The sequence below is a fragment of the Callithrix jacchus genome, chromosome 14 (assembly GCF_049354715.1).
Source record: "Callithrix jacchus isolate 240 chromosome 14, calJac240_pri, whole genome shotgun sequence".
Classification (NCBI taxonomy): Eukaryota; Metazoa; Chordata; class Mammalia; order Primates; family Cebidae; genus Callithrix; species Callithrix jacchus.
In genome coordinates, this window is record NC_133515.1 from 76010188 (window position 1) to 76027052 (window position 16865).

Genomic DNA, 16865 nt, shown 5'->3' on the forward strand with positions numbered 1-16865 from the left:
TCGGTCTCAAAAAAAAAAATCATTATTAATTCCTAGTTTTCCTAAGGACTTTCCCCTATCCCCTACATTGTTTTCCTTTTTTTAAGACAGGGTCTCACTCTGTCACTTAGGCTGGAGTGCAGTGACACCATCTTGGCACACTGCAACCTCCACCTCATGGGCTCAAGCGATTGTCCTGCCTCCACCCCCCAAGTAGGAGGAACCACAGGTACAAACCGCTATGGCTGGCTAATTTATATATATATATATATATATATTTTTTTTTTTTCATAGACATGGGGTTTCACCAGGTTACCCAGGCTGGTCTCGAACTCCTGAGTCAAGAGATCCACCTGCCTTGGCCTCCCAAAGTGCTAGGATTACAGGTGTGAGCCACTGTGCCCAGCCTGATCCTTTACATTCTTCATTAAGATACTGAGTTCATTTATTTTCTCTTCCTGGTAAAATATTAAAGCCTATGTTTTTGCTTAAATATGGTGACTATATTACCAGTTTGTTCAAGAGAACTGGAAAGGCTCTGGATATATCTGACATTGTGTCATTCAATCTGTGAGTATATATTTCTTGAGTATCTACTAAGTACTAGGACTATGTCAGGTGCTTAGAGAAGTGGAAAATAACAGTCACTATGCTCATTTAGCTTATACTCATGCTACTCATGATATCCTGTGGTTTCTGGTACACAGACATGAAAAGAAACCTCAGGACCCATTTATTGACTGTTTGGCCCTGCTACTCCATCACCCTGATGCCGGGGGTATTTATTCATATTAACTGAAACTTTCCAGAGTCCTCTCTCAGATCTTTGTAAACTTAACTGATCTTAACATGTTCTTTAATTTTTGTATTTTTAGTAGAGATGGGGTTTCACAATGTTGGCCAGGCTAGCCAGGCTGGTCTCAAACTCCTGACCTCAGGTGATCTGCCCACCTTGGCCTCCCAAAGTGCTGGGATTACAGGCATGAGCCACCGTACCCAGCCATAAGATGCTCTTAAATGAAAGAAGGAAGTTTCAGACCTATTTTAGAGTATGATTTCAATAAGGTATTTTAAGGTGAGTAGTGTGAGTTATTGAGTGAATACAAAAACATATGTAGGTACTTCGATAGGTACACAAAGGTTGATAGGTACAACCCACCTGCCAGCCTCTGTACCCTTTCTTCTTGCTCATCTTCCGAGTTACTGAGCCTCTGCTCCTTTAAGGTAGTTTATCTACATCTGACCCTGGTCAGTTTTGCTGCCTTATCTTTGCTATTTTTAAGCTAAAAGTTACCAGTCCAGGGAGTCAGACAGCCTTTCATGGAGTTCTTACCCAGTGGGTAAAGTCAGATGTTATTGCTGCTTCTGAATTCCATCTTTTCTATATAGTAGTTTACAGAAACTCCTTCCAGATTCTTATCCAGAAATTCTGGATACTGTTTTTCAAACCCCTTCTATGGGGGAGGGTCAGGGACAGCAGCTGATATTTCCTCTGTTATCTTACCAGCATTCCCATCTTCTGCTGGCACTAGCATCATTTATAGAATAAAAGTAGGGCAGTTACTCCTTCCAAAGCTCTGCCAGATGTATCAGGTCTATATTACAGTTTTTCTCCATAAACTAAAATATTCTACTTATAGGTAGAATGGACATGTGGCTAACAAATGAATTTTTCCAGCTGGGCACAGTGGTTCATGCCTGTAATTCCAGCACTTTGAGAGGTTGAAGTGAGTGAACTGCTTGGGGCCAGGAGTTCGAGACCAGCCTGGCCAACATGGCAAAACCCTATCTCTACTAAAAATACAAAAGTTAGCCAGGCACAGTGGCGCATTCCTGTAGTCCCAGCTACTTAGGAGGCAGAGGTACAAAAATCACTTGAACCCAGGAGGCAGAAGTTGCAGTGAGCTGAGGTTACAGTGAGCCGAGATTGCACCATCACACTCCAACCTGGGGGTAACAAAGTGAGACACTGTCTCAAAAATAGAATTTTTTCTAAGGTAAAAGGATGTACCTTAATCAAGTTGGTCATCTGGGTACAAACATACATGCCTTTAGCATTGGCTTTGCCCTTTGTTTTTACACAGCTCTGATCTTGTATCCTCCTTCAGTTATGTATAAATTTGCTTTGTCTCCATTCTTGCTTTCCAGCTATTTTAGAATTGACTCTCATATCCTGGTCTTTCAAATGCCTCTCTTCTATTTTGAAATAATATACTTCTTTCATTCAGTCAAAAACATTTATTGAATACCTCTATGTGTTATGTTCAGGGCTACATGCTAAGAATAGACAAATAGATATAGTTCCATAGTTTCTGCTCCCTCGAAAGAGCAAAGAAATAAGTCATAGCACTCTGTAGTAAGTATCACACTGTATTGTAGACAAGTATAGATTGAAGTATGGACAGATGCTACAGAAACCTAGAATCCTAAGCAGCCACTTTCTCCTGGAAAGGATGGGAAAGACATCAACAAAAAAAGGTAAAACCTCAGCCCTCTTCCTTATGTCATAATGCTCTCTTTTCCGTTTCCCTCCAGAGTAGGGTATGTTAAATGATACACTGAAGTACAGGAATAACTATCTGTTTATATATTTTTTAAAACATGAAAAACAACTAAGCTTTACTGTAAGTATATAATTCTCAGGTTTTTGTTATACATATATACATATACACTATGTTTTTATTAAATTATATATGTGTATAGAGAGAGAACATGAGGATAGGTGCTTAAACATTTTTAACTGATTCAGTGTAAGATTAAAGTTTGGACACCACTGCTGTGATCATTTGTTATTTTAGCTAGCCATCAGTTAGGCATAAAATAATTTCCAAAATTTCCAAATTTCATCCTGAACTATCCCAAAGTGCTACTTATAACAACTTCATTCAAGTGTGCTTTCAAAAACAAAGCTGAGAGTCTTCATTCCCACTGCCCCCATTTCCTCCCCAAACCAGTTAACCAGTTCTTGGATAGTTTACCTCTTAAATATTTATCTACTCCCCGTTAGCCTCATTGACACTAGGGCAGCCCTCATCATCTCACCAGGACTATTGCCAGCCTACTAACTGCTCTTCCTGTTACTGGTCTTAACTCCTTCCAACCCATCTGGCTTCATAGTACAATTAGAATAATCCTTCTAGAATGCAAACAAAGATCCTTATAATTCCCTAATTGTCTCCTAGATAAAAGTTAAGCTATTTAACAAAAAGCATTTCATGACCCACAAAGTCTAAGCACTAATACCCACAAACTCTTCACAGATGGACCATCAATCTGTGACCAATATGGAAATTTGATTTGGGCTGCCACTGAATACGCATACTCTTATGGACATGTTTGTCAGACTGAACACTAAGCTGAGTGGATCATGCAACTTGTGTGGAGGAGAATATAATAGCTGAAAGTAAAAGAGCCACATGACAGGCAGAAGTGAAAATAAAGAAGCCTGTGCTTACTAGAACACACAGTAACTTTGTTTTATGAATGTATTATCAAGCATAGCCTGGGCGCTGAGAAATAACCAAGTAACTAATGCACTTAATAACTGGATATGTTTAAAAAGCAAACAGGCATTGATGTTGATCAGATTTCATTATTGCTGATTTGTTCAATATTGATTTGGGTCCTTTTATCTTTTCAAGGATATGACCAAAGATTTCTGTGGTATGCCACTACTGCAAAAGCATATAGAACTACAAACCCAGCCCTTGCCTGTGTCTGTCCTCATATCCTGTCACTCTTCCTCTACCCCACGCATCAAACCCCTATGGTCTAGCTGTACTAAAGAGTATATTATCTCTAAGTATGCCTTTCAAGTAAGCTTCATCATGAATTAGTGCCTTTATACTCATTGCTGCTTTGCTTAGAATGCCCTTCTATCTTATTCTACTCATTACACCTCTCATTTTTTGAGACTTACTTTTTTTTATTGAGACGGAGCCTCACTCTCACCCTCACTACAGTCACCAGGCTGGACTGCAGTGGCGCAATCTTGGCTCACTGCAACCTCCACCTCCCAGGTTCAATCGATTCTCCTGTCTCAGCCTCCTGAGTAGCTAGGATTACAGGCATGTGCCACCATGCCCGACTAATTTTGTATTTTTAGTAGAGACAGGGTTTCACCATGTTAGCCAGGCAGGTCTTGAACTCCTGACCTCATGATCCACCTGCCTCAGCCTCCTAAAGTGCTGGGATTACAGGCGTGAGCCACTGCATGTGACCCTTTGAGACTTATTTTGCTTTTTCTAATCCTCCCAGCTGAAGACAGAGTTTGGAATACCTCCTTTTTGCTCTCATATGCATTACTACTAATATAGCACCTCCTGGTTTATAGCACTTAGCAAATTATACTGTAGTATAATTTGGTTCAAAGTTCTGGACTCCCTGAGGTCAGGAACTCTTTAAGCACTGGACTGCTAGAGGTCTTTCTCATCTTTGTACCTGCAGTACCTAATGCAGTACTTGTCTTACAGCAGAGACTCAGTACTCATGTGGGGAGTAAGTGAACTCAGATATTCACACTCCCTTTTCCCTCCCCAAAACATCATAATCAGTAATTTGGGGAAAAAGGTAAAAGCATAAGAAGAGTATTACAGCAAGATGCAACAACAGCATCAACAATCACAACCATAGCTAATTAATACTTAACTGTTACCAGGCTCTATTCTAAGCTGATACATATATTCACTCATTTGTTTTTCACAGCAACCCTCCTGTCCTCATTTTACAGATGAGAAAAACTGAGGCACAGAGAGACTAATTAAGCAATTTTCATGAGATCATGCTCATAGGCTGGGCACAGTGTTCTCACACCTGTAATCCCAGCACTTTGGGAGTCCAAGGTGGGCAGATCACTTGAAGTCAAGAGTTTGAGACCAGCCTGGCCAACATGATGAAACCCCATTTCTACTACAAATACAAAAATCAGCTGGGTGTGGTGGCACATGCCTGTAATCCCAGCTGCTCAGGAGGCTGAGTCAGGAGAAATCCTTGAACCTAGGAAGTTGGAGGTTGCAATGTACTGCACTCTAACCTGGGAGACAGAGTGAGACTCCATCTCAAAAAAAAGAAACAATTAACAATAAGATCACATATAGAGAAAGCAGCAGAGCTGGTTCCAGAGCCTTTATGCTAGAATAGAAAGTGCCTGTTATTCTGTTCATTCTTCTCCTTGTCATGTGCACAAGTATAGTGTTGGGGAAACAGGAAATCAATTACCAGGTTGCCATTAAGTCTAGAAACTATTGAAGACCAGAATATACATAAATTGTATACATAAACTGTATGACAAGCTTGGAAAACCTTCCACATTTCCATGAGTAATCCTATCCAAATAGTACTCCTTCTGAATTGCAAATCATAACAGCCTCTTGTGGGGCCACCAGAGCTGAGTAAGCAGAAACTATGATCCTCTGAATGTAGCATTTTTCCTGTTTGCCAGAAATGATGTGTCATTAGTGACAAAGTTATTCTTGAAGTTCCTTTAACAAAACTGATTTACATCAAATAACAATGGTTTGGAGGGGGTATGGAAAATTGATTATTCTTCCTAAAAAAGTAGTAATTTTATTAAACTTGATTTCTCCCTTTTTCTTGGATGTTTATAAAATTTAAGTCTTTCACAGATGCTTTCTCTTAAGCTGCTTGTTTTCATATCATGGAAATCTAAGCCTTTGTTTTTTTGTTATGGCAATTGAGATGATACAGTAGAATATACCCACAATTAATGAAATAGAAAAAAACTCGCATTTTCCTTCTTTACCCTTGAAATCATTCCATTGTATCTTCTAGGAATTTATCTCACTAATATCTTGAAAACAGAAGAAGGCAACCCTGAGGTCCTAAAAAGACATGGAAAAGAGCTTATAAACTTTAGCAAAAGGAGGAAAGTAGCAGAAATAACAGGAGAGATCCAGCAGTACCAAAATCAGCCTTACTGTTTACGAGTAGAATCAGATATCAAAGTAAGTGGAATTATTTAAAGATTTATACTTCTGATTAAGGTACTTCTGATTAAGGTTATAAACTACCTAATAAAAGCCAGGTTTATTTTATAGGGTAGAAAAAGTAAAACAAACCTTAAAAGAAATTTACTTATATTAAATGTTTTCTTTCCATGAATTTCAAACTGAATTTATAATTTTTAATATTAATTTTTTTCTTTGCATTTATTTTAGAGGTTCTTTGAAAACTTGAATCCAATGGGAAATAGCATGGAAAAAGAATTTACAGATTATCTTTTCAACAAATCCCTAGAAATAGAACCACGAAACCCTAAGCCTCTCCCAAGATTTGTAAGCATTTGTATATTTATATTTCTTTTACATTTATATACTTTTTTCAATTGTCATCTACATCTGGTGATGTCATTACTACCATATGTGTTATATAGATTAGTTTTCTATAAAGGTATTTGGGGATGAAGTATACATGTGATAGTTAAAAGTAATGAAAAAGTACTTAATAATTATGCCCAGGAATATCCCACTTGCTTTCAAATAAATGAATATTAATATTAATTTGAGGAAATCCTGATACCAAAGATGATGAAATTGAGCAAATATTATACAAGTTTTTTAATTTGTTTTACCTCAAAAAATGTTATTTAAGATTTTAAGAACAGGAAATTGAATAAATTTATACTAATTCACTTATAATAAATATATCTACTTATGACATTTTAAAAGTAATGACTTATTAAAACTTTTAACTACGAATCAGCCATAAAATATCAAGTTTTGCTAACAGTACTTTCTTGGAAAAATAAAGTTTCCATTGTTTTTTGTTACTTTCAGTGCCTGGCCAAATTTATGTTCAGAATCATCAGCTCACTGATTTGACTATGTACTCTTCTATTCATAAAAAAAGTAAAATATCTGCCAGGCGCAGTGGCTCGTGCCTGTAATCCCAACGCTTTGGGAAGCCAAGGCTGGTGGATCACTTGAAGTCAGGAGTTCGAGACCAGCCTGGCCAATGGTGAAACCCTGCCTCTAATGAAATAGAAAAAGTCGGGCATGGTAGTGGGTGCCTGTAGTCCCAGCCACTTGGGGAGGCTGAGGCAGGAGAATCACTTGAACCCAGGAAGTGGAGGTTGCAGTGAGCCGAGATCGTGCCACTGCTCTCCAGCTCCAGCCTGGGAGACAGAGCAAGACTTATCTCAAAAAAAAAAAAAAAAAAAAAACAGTAAGTCAAGAAGCTGGAATTAAACATAGGTGGCTTCTAAGTGACCAAGATAAATCACATAATGTCTTTTAATTAAAGTGTATGCAATTGCCTGACAAGAAAATTTCTCAAGCCCTTGTTCAGTTTTTAATAAGATGAATTAAAAATAGAAGGTTAGAAATAGGTATATAATCTGCTGCACTGAGGCACTCTGATATATTCCTAACACTGAGAAATGATCATTTTGCAAGGAAAATGCCATAAAACATACATACACAAATGAAAATTGGGGTAATTCAATGCATTTGTAAATATCTCAAATGGTCCTAATGGCATCACTGTATTACAGGATAGGAAGGTATTGTAACTCATAGTGATGACCGTGGCTTTTCAGCAAGGTTAAATTTGCTCAAAATAGTCTATTTTAAAAACCAGGGAAATACACATTTTAGAATAACTTCCATCCAAAAATATTTTAAATAACAAATAGTCTAATATTTATAGGACTAGAAGTTATTTAAAGAAATGCATTCTTTAATAATTTAGATACCCAGGGCTTCAGCAAAATGGAATGTTAACACTTTAAATTTTCTACTTTTATTTGAATCATGTCCTTGTTAGTGATTTATGAATTTCCTTTATATTAGCTGATTTTTACCAGCACATATAGAAGAATCTTCCTTTCTACTACAGTGTTTAAAGTATTGTGTTTCTTTTGATATGTCTGCAGCCAAAAAAATATAGCTATCCCCTAAAATCTCCTGGTGTTCGTCCATCAAACCCAAGACCAGGTACCATGAGGCATCCCACACCTCTTCAGCAGGAGCCAAGGAAAATTAGTTATAGTAGGATCCCTGAAAGTGAAACAGAAAGTACGGCATCTGCACCAAATTCTCCAAGAACACCGTTAACACCTCCGCCTGCTTCTGGTGCTTCCAGTACCACAGATGTTTGCAGTGTATTTGATTCCGATCATTCGAGCCCTTTTCACTCAAGTAGGTGCAAAAATTCTAAGTGCATTAAGGTATTTATTAGTATTATGCATGCTAGAGGTAAAAAAGAATCTGTTATTTTTGTATATATGCAAATTTGTAGATAAGTCAAATGCCATTTCAGAAGATATCATCATTAAAATATAAGACAAAGTCTAAACTCCATCAACTTGAAATTTCTAAAAAAAAAATCTGCTAGAACAGCCCTTTCTTTTTAAATTTATGATACTTTAATGAAAGACCTAGTGAGAACACTGGCCGTTTACATTTAATTTGAGCTTTTCAAATTCATTCCTCATATCTAGAGGAAATGAAGATTACTCTTAAAATCTAAATTAATTGTAGTCCCATGTTTCAAATGTTGCCTGCCCCCAGAATTATTATACAGGCTGAATATCCCTAATCCAAAAACCCAAAATCCAAAATGTTCTAAAACCCAAAACTTTTTAAGCATCAACGTGACTCTCAAAGGAAATACTCACTGGAAGATTTCAGATTTTTCTATTAGGGATGCTAAATCAGTAAGTATGATGTAAGATGTAATATTCTGAAATCCAAAAGGCTTTTGGTCCCAAGCATTTCAGATAAAGTATACTTAACATATATTTGCATACTAGGCAGGGTACACTCATCTACTCCCCATCAAATTCTTTAGTAGCTTTAAATTTTGCAATGTGTAAGATTTAAGCCCTTCTTGTCTACCCAATGGTACCCTAATGGTATATAATGTCTGCTATTACACTGTCTGTGCTTTTCAGTGCAGCCAAACAAATCTCACAGACTACACACTACTGCTTATCCATCTCGTATTTCTAGACCAGCACTGTCCTGTAGAAATATAATGTAAGCCACATGTATAACTTTAAATGTCTAGTAGCCACATTAGAAAAAGCAAAAATAACTTTAGTACATTTTATTTAACCTACTATATCAGAAATATTGTCATTTCACATGAAATCAATAAAGGAATTTATGATTGAGATAATATTATATTCCCTTTTTTTGTTCTAAGTCTTTAAAACCCAGTGTGCATTTTACACACAGCACATCTCAGTTCAGACAAGCCACAGTCAGATGCTCAATAATCACATGTGGCTAGTGGTTGCCAAACTGTACAACTTACCTTTATTTGGTCTTTTGAAAGGCTACCTTTTCAATCTAGATCACCATTAATTTTCTAATTAATTTCATGTGAAACTTTAAAGCTTTCTAAGAATCTTTTCTCATTTGTTCATTGTTGAATCACAACTTGAACCCAGTCACCTTTAACTCTTTCATGACCATTTCTACATGCTCTTACCATTGGCTGTCTTAGCTCGATGTGCTAATCAAGTTCCCCCCTAATAGTTGACATAATAGAATCTAATACTGGAGGCACCATGAGCATGACATTATTATGGGAGAGGAAGTTGAGAAGCACTAACCTCAAAGTTAGAATTTCTGGTTTATCATTCCAGTCTGCTAATTAGCTTTCTGATTTCAGATAAAATACTTTTTTTTTTTTGCCTCCTGGAGGTCAAATTCGATTTTTAAGATTCTCTCAGTTGGAAGAAACGTAACTAAAAGCATACCTAAAATAATTCTTTGGTAGTATATTATTTTGAAATTTGTTCCAGAATCCAATTGGTTTCTTCCTGTAGTATACATACATTTGTAGTTACTCAGTAGTCTTTGTTGCCATCTAAACTGTATTTGGGCTGGGCATGGTGGCTCATGCCTGTAATCTCAACACTTTAGAAGGCCTAGGTAGGAAAATGCCTTGAAGTCAGGAGTTTGAGACCAGCCTGGGCAATATAGTGAGACCCCATCTCTCCTAAAAAACAAAAAAATTAGCTGGGAGTGGTGGTGTGCACCTGTAGTCACAGCTACTTGGGAGGCTGAAGTGGGAGGACTGCTTGAGCCCCCAGGAGTTTGAGGTTGCAATGAACTATGATCATGCCACTGTATTCTAGCCTGGGTAATAGTGAGACCCTATCTCAAAGTGTATTTATCTTGAGAATACTATGACTTGGCATTATTTGGTAACTGAAGATCACTGAGTCTTTTTTTTTTTTTTTAATTTTATAAAATTTTTGGTAGAGATGGGGTCTTGCTCTGTTGCCCAGGCTGATCTCAAACTTCTTGCCTCAAACAAACCTCCTGCCATAGTCTTCCAAAGTGCTGGATTACAGATGAGCCACTGTGCCTGGCCATGGAGACACAAATAATAAGCTGTCAGATATTTTTAATAAGTTCAAATAGACACCAAATAAAAAAATTCCCATTCTCCCCAACTTGCCAAGCCCCTAAATTAAGTAATGAAATGAAACCAGCACCTTTTCAGTACATCTGATTTAAAATCATTATTTATTCTGACCCTTTTAACTCGTTGCAGGATTTTTCTTCCCCTAGAGCAGACAGCTGTAGGTCTGTATCATTAAGGATTCTCAAATAAATGTGTTATTGAAACCACATAAAAGTCATCAATTGCAAATTCTACTTCTCTTTAAGTAGCTAAAAATGAAAGAGGTGGAAAAACAGGAGATAAGCACATTAAGTTCTCTACTAGTGCTGAATCTTTAAATGACTCAACAGGGAAGAAGAAATCATTCTAGAATGCAGTGCTCTGAATCCTGCTTTGTTATAAGTAGTTACAATAGTATTAAGTTAACAGTATTAAACAGCTGGACAGGTAGAGAAAACATTGTTTCAGGAGTTAGGCTTTGTAATCTTAGACTTGAGGGCTTTCTCGATTTCTCTTCATCTGTGATAAAGAAAAACCCTATTACTGCTCCCTTTGCCTGTGGTAAAAACTGAAAATAACTATGTGCTATATTAATCCCTTCCTTAAAACTTCTCAGTTGCCTTTATGTATTAAAGGTCTCCTCCACATGCTTTTGTCTTCACTTTTGCCTAACAGATCTGCGAGTGTCAGAAGATCACCCAGAGCCTCCAATTTGCTACCCACTGTTTAGCCACCAGAGTGAATACCTACTTTCTTGTTTCCCTCAGGGCCTGACAGAAAAGAACTGCTTTGACTGCAGTCATATGTCGTCCCAACATACTCCACTCAATACAAAGTAGTACAAAGTTCCATTGTTTAAGTTTTTCAAAAGGCAAAGTTTGAGTAGAATTTTTTTTTATCAGTTATAATACTGTTCTTTTTTACTCTTAGTTTTTTCCCAAAATCATTACTTTTAAACCTATAATTAATTCTTGCAGCCAGTATCTCCTGTATGTTTTACTCCTTGCTAAGCACTTACGTGTCTTCATTGGGAAAGCCTGCAGTCTTACTAAGAGATTTAAAATATTCATAGTGCAAAGAGATTCATAGTTAAATTCTAAAAAAGTGATGAATAAATACTGAGAAGGTTATTGAAAGATGACCTCAGAATGGGCAAGAGTTGTCATGAAAAGCTTTGTGGTAAAGACAGGGCAGAGAAGTGGCCACCTACTTAGTGCTGCCACATGTACATTCAAAGCCCTGTTCCACACCTTACCCTGGCCAGGTCCAGCTTTGAGGTGATGACGACAGTTGCTGGGAAGAAGAGAAAAGACCACCAGCTCACTGCTTGTTTCTACTGCTATAGTAGAGAGGAGAGAATGATGAAAGGCTCTTGTTACCTTCCTGTTTGAAGACTCCCTGGTTGTAAAAGGGAGTCAGAGGTCTCTGTACCTCCATCCCTTAGGGGGACTCTTTACCAACAAAAAGATTGTATTACAAGCATATTAAGCTGATATGCAAGGCTTTTCCTCCTGGAAGACTGGTGTAGGTGATGAGTTTCTAATCTCAAATACATTTGTGTTTACCAGGCTTTTATGAGTTTAAGAAGTTATCTCTCATTTATATATTTTTTTTCTATAGGAAAATGCTTGTTTCTATCAAAAATGACTCCTATGTAAACTGGAGAATATCTTTCAGAGTGGTTTCAACCCTGACTGTGTAGTCTGTTGAGGAGCTTAAAAAAAAAATGTTGGCCCAGCCCACACTAAACTGTCATTGGTACCTGGGTATCAGTATTTTTTAAAAACTTCCCATAGGATTCTAACGTACAGCCAAGATTGAGGACCATTTGTCTGTCATCTGGGATTATGCTTAATAAATATTGTTTTAAAAATTAATTAGATTTCATTCCGAAGTCATTATTAGTAAATTTGTTCAGTATCTAACTGACAAGAATTTCTAGCATATATTTCTTGATTAGAGCATGTAAATTTCTGAAAGAATTTTTGTAGCATTTTCCAGGCAGTAAGATGAAGGAACTAGTGCCCCAAATTTACCAAATGCAGGAGTCTAAAAAAGCCTGTGCTATATATAAATATACTCAAAGCCAAGTTTACATCTGTGTACACAAGTGTGCATGCATATGTATTATTATTCTTTCAGAATGACTGCAGTTGTAACAGTCATGAGCTTTGTGCTTTAATTTTATTCCTATTCCTATAATGTATTAAGTGTACTATCATGTTCTTGAGGCCTGTCTCCAGGAGATGTATTTATTTTTTTTTCCAAGAAAAGTGGGGCATATATAAGTAGGTAAACAACAAATCTAGATACTCCTTTAATCTCTATTACGTCAGATCTTTGGCTCCCTTTAACAACCAGGCAATCTTCAATTATAGGTGACTAATAGAAAAGAAAATCACTGGCAGAGCAACAGCTTCATGTAATTTCAGAATATAAAAATGAATTTTAATCTTCTGAAAGGTAATGTTAGAATTAGCTGGATTGCTACACTTAGGAATCATAGGTTCCAAATAACTATCAGTACGTATGGAAAATAGATAATGGAATAGATTACTTGAAATGAGGGCTGCCTAAAAAATAAGACTACTGTATCTATATAAACAATCAAGTTAACAGAAGTCATGACAGCCAAACCTGGAATGTGAGATTATCTTCCTTCTGACCAAATGTGCTTGAATAAAATTAATGTTCCAAATTATGTGAGAGATTGCTTAGAGTGTAAAAATATATATATGAATTAAATCAGCTCAGTCTAGTATTATTTTAGTCTCTTGGATATTATAATGTTATCTGTTCCATGTGTTATTAATATGAGACAGCATAATATAAAACAACTATATTGATTTAGAAACAACAGTATAGATAATTTAGCCTTTTGTCTCAGTTTTCCTACTTTAATGCTCTTGGGGCTTTCGCTTTTGATTTTCCATTTTTTTTCTTAATATTGTTGAAATTAGACTTTCTAAATTTAAATTTATCAGTTTCCTATGTAAAATGAGTCCTAGCACCAAATGTTTATTGACTTTAAAAAAAAAAAGTTTATGATGACTATAAAAGGAAAAACCCTATATCACTTTTGAGCTTGTTTAAATATCCAGAGTGCTAGTTATTTTGTGATGAGAATATACACCCCAAGAACATTTTTGAAAGACATATAATTAGTAACTCTTTTATTTTTCTTTTTATATACAATAAATTTACTTGTTTTAAAAGTTTGAATTTTCAAAATAATATTTAGTAAATAGCAGATTTATATACATCCAGCTGAACTTTTTGCTTGAATTGGGTTTCTACATTTTAAAAAGTATTTCAGTAATATAGGATATTTTAGTGTTTTCATGAATGTTTTTCATTTAATTATTATGAGATCAAGTAAATCTAAAAGGAACCTTTTAAATTCCCAATATGATACCAGTTTTTTCTTCTCAAAAGTAATAATGAGATTTTACTATAAACGATTACAGCATTCTTTAAAACTAGAATGACAATAACATTTTCATCATAAATACAAATTTTTGCAGATAAGTTGAATATATCAATGAAAGAAGAAAATCTATTTTTTCTTGTTTCCTTTCACAGGCAATGATACCGTCTTTATCCAAGTCACACTGCCCTATGGCCCAAGTTAGTATATTTGGCTTAAGACTCATAAATCTTGCTTTGGCTTTAAAAATCAAACCAAGTATAACCTGTCCTGCTAAAACTCTTCTTGGGTCTGGCAGCATTGGTACCTTGCTTGCAACGTCCTAGAAGTGAGGCCTTCACTTGTGCTATCTTTTGATCATAAATGATTTGCTTAAATTTATGTATTTTTCATGCTTTTTACAAAACCTCGTTTCTGTCTTAAAAGAACATATTAAATAAGTGGCTTCCACATTTAACCATTTCTTTTTTACAACTGTAGAGTTCTAAATATATTTTAATGCTCAACTTTGGGAAAAAAAAAAAAAAAAGCAAGAGCATGCATGCGCGTATGGGAATGCTGGCAGCTACATGCAGTTTCTAAATCACAAAATATACTTAGCCTGATAGTAGGATAGATTATAGACAACTGCTTTTAACTTTAGAATAACTTTCTTATAATTGTAATTATTCAAAGTATAGCCTAAACACTGATAAACAAAATAAAGCTCCATTTTAATTTTAAGGTAAACTAACAATTCACTAAATTTCATTATATTAATTATTTTAAGCTAATTAATATTTTTTACTGTCCTTTCATACAAGTAATTTTAAAATGTGTACAGTGGAAAATACTAGTTACAAGCTGAATTAACTGTATATTCTCAAGGGAAAAGGTAGGTGATCAAAATGTTGATCATTTTAATAATATCAGTACACAAAGTACTCTTTTTAAGATCTATATTGTTATAACATATAATTGACAAAAAGCTTAATGCTTAAAGGGAAAAAAACTGCCAAGTATAATTTTGAATGATGGTTTAAGTATTTTTTTCATGTCTTTTTTTATAGTGTGTATAAACTAACAACCGTGTTGTTCTCCAAAGTGTAATTATTTATATGCCTACCTTACATTCTTGTTATCATAAATGTCTGTAAGACAGGTTCCGATTAGTAGCTTTACTTACCTTTTTTGTGCCAGTTCACCAACTTAGGTTCACTAGATTTTAGTGTAATTTCTGTTTTCATTGTCAGGGCTGCCTCAGTTGTCTTGAATTGTGCCCATCATCGGTAAAATGTTTAGATTTAAAGTATAATGAGCCTCTTTTTGCTTACAGGCAAAGGAGAGCCTATAACTAAACAAAATGAGGAGAGCCCCCTCACCTAGACACTATGATTCTTTCCCTTGCATCCTTTGAGAGAAATGCTAGGGAGAGACGTTAGAGAGAGTGGTTAAGAGCAGGATCTCTACTCCCAGGGACTATCCAGTAAGGTGGGGAAGTTCTATAAAATCTAATTAAGTCAAAGAAAAAAGTGAACGCATTGTAGAGTCTTAAAAATTACCATTCCAAATATTTTCAGTAGCTCACTGTCTCCTAGACATCTGAGAATCAGATACAATTAAAAATTCCAATAACAGATTAACAGCGGGAATGTTACTTCGTTCAGGCAAAATAACAATATCTTAGGCAGCTTTTCTCTAAATATTCTGCTAAAAAATGTCTGCATGCTTTTATGGCAGTTTGCTTTAATAAATAAAATACTATTGGGTATTGGTTTATTGAACTGCTTTTGGTACTTCTATACATTACTTTTAATTATAAGCAGATTCCAGCTAAGCCTTTTCAAGATAAATAAATAAAATTCCTGTGAACTTTTTCTTAAAAATTTAACATCCTACAGGATCTGCTTCTGTATCATCTATAAGTTTAACCAAAGGCACGGATGAAATGCCTGTCCCTCCTCCTGTTCCTCCACGAAGACGACCAGAATCTGCCCCAGCAGAATCTTCACCATCTAAGGTAAACTGGGAAACCTTCTTATGTAGAAATTGGAATCATTACAGTTACATTATAAACTGCTTATGTCTAGTTTAGTTCTCACTGGGATAAGTTAACATTTCAAAGTATATGGGCTTAATCATTTAAACAAGGATTACATATGGATTTAGCATGCAGTAATGTTTATTTCTTTTCTTCTGAAAGTAGTTTTTTGGCATGCTTTCAAAACCTTTGTAAACCTAAGGCTATGGTTATTTTCGGGAAAAAAAACAAAAGCTTTAGTCTATAAAGTAAGAAGAGTTTGGTTTCAAGCAGTTCTTTAAAACATACAGAAAGAAAATCCTGAAGCTTTGTATGAAGGCACATTATAAGTCAAACTGTATCTTGGCATATGCTAAAAGTTATTTATCTGAGCCCTTAATAGTAAATCTGACATACTTTTAAATGGAGTTTTCATGAACATTCTGGGTTTGGAAGATACTGTAAAGGCTCAAAATAGCTATTATTTCTACTTATTTAAATTTTTTTCTTTTTTGGCCAGCTGTCAACTTAATTAGTTCTTAAGCTGTCCAGAGAACAGAGCACCAGGATAAGTCAAGATATTCTTTGTAGAACTTCGTGAATGTTCATATAGTTAAAATTATAAAATAGGTAATTTATGCTAAATTAGAAACGCTCTTAGATTGAGTGAAAAGCTAAGCAAGCAGTAGCAAACCAAAAAAATTGTGAGGAAGGAAAAACATTAAAGTAAAAAGTTCGGCAAAAAAAATTTTTTCTATGAATTGGCAGAACCTCCCATATGAAACATATGCCAGCCTTGGCAGCATAGCAAGACCGTGACCCTACAAAAAATGCCAGGCATGGTGGTGCATGCCAGTGGTTCTTGCTTCTTGGGATGCTGAGGTGGGGGGATCACCTGAGCCCAGGAGGTCAAGCCTACAGTGAGCCATGATTACACCACTGCACTCCAGTTTGGGCAACAGAGCAAGGCCCTGTTGCCCCCTCAAAAAAATTTTTTAATTAAAAAGAAAACATACGGCAAAATTACCTGTTCCACATTTAGCATCCTTCCAATAGCATGTTTGAAAACCACAACTTAATTCT

General features: G+C 35.7%; 2 protein-coding genes across 12 annotated transcripts in view; one reads left to right on the plus strand and one right to left on the minus strand.

Moving 5' to 3' along the window:
- Positions 1 to 16865, plus strand: part of SOS1 (SOS Ras/Rac guanine nucleotide exchange factor 1) — a 132593-nt gene that overhangs the window by 110785 nt on the left and 4943 nt on the right. For 2 of the 3 annotated variants that reach the window (XM_035272736.3, XM_054245024.2), the window contains exons 18-22: positions 5770 to 5942; positions 6156 to 6272; positions 7871 to 8135; positions 13939 to 13983; positions 15664 to 15782. In XM_035272736.3, coding sequence (XP_035128627.2) covers positions 5770 to 5942; positions 6156 to 6272; positions 7871 to 8135; positions 13939 to 13983; positions 15664 to 15782 — 719 coding nt within the window. The remainder of the gene's footprint in view (positions 1 to 5769; positions 5943 to 6155; positions 6273 to 7870; positions 8136 to 13938; positions 13984 to 15663; positions 15783 to 16865) is intronic. The other variant, XM_035272737.3, reaches the window with a different exon arrangement.
- Positions 1 to 16865, minus strand: part of ARHGEF33 (Rho guanine nucleotide exchange factor 33) — a 142924-nt gene that overhangs the window by 28053 nt on the left and 98006 nt on the right. The window lies entirely within an intron of this gene.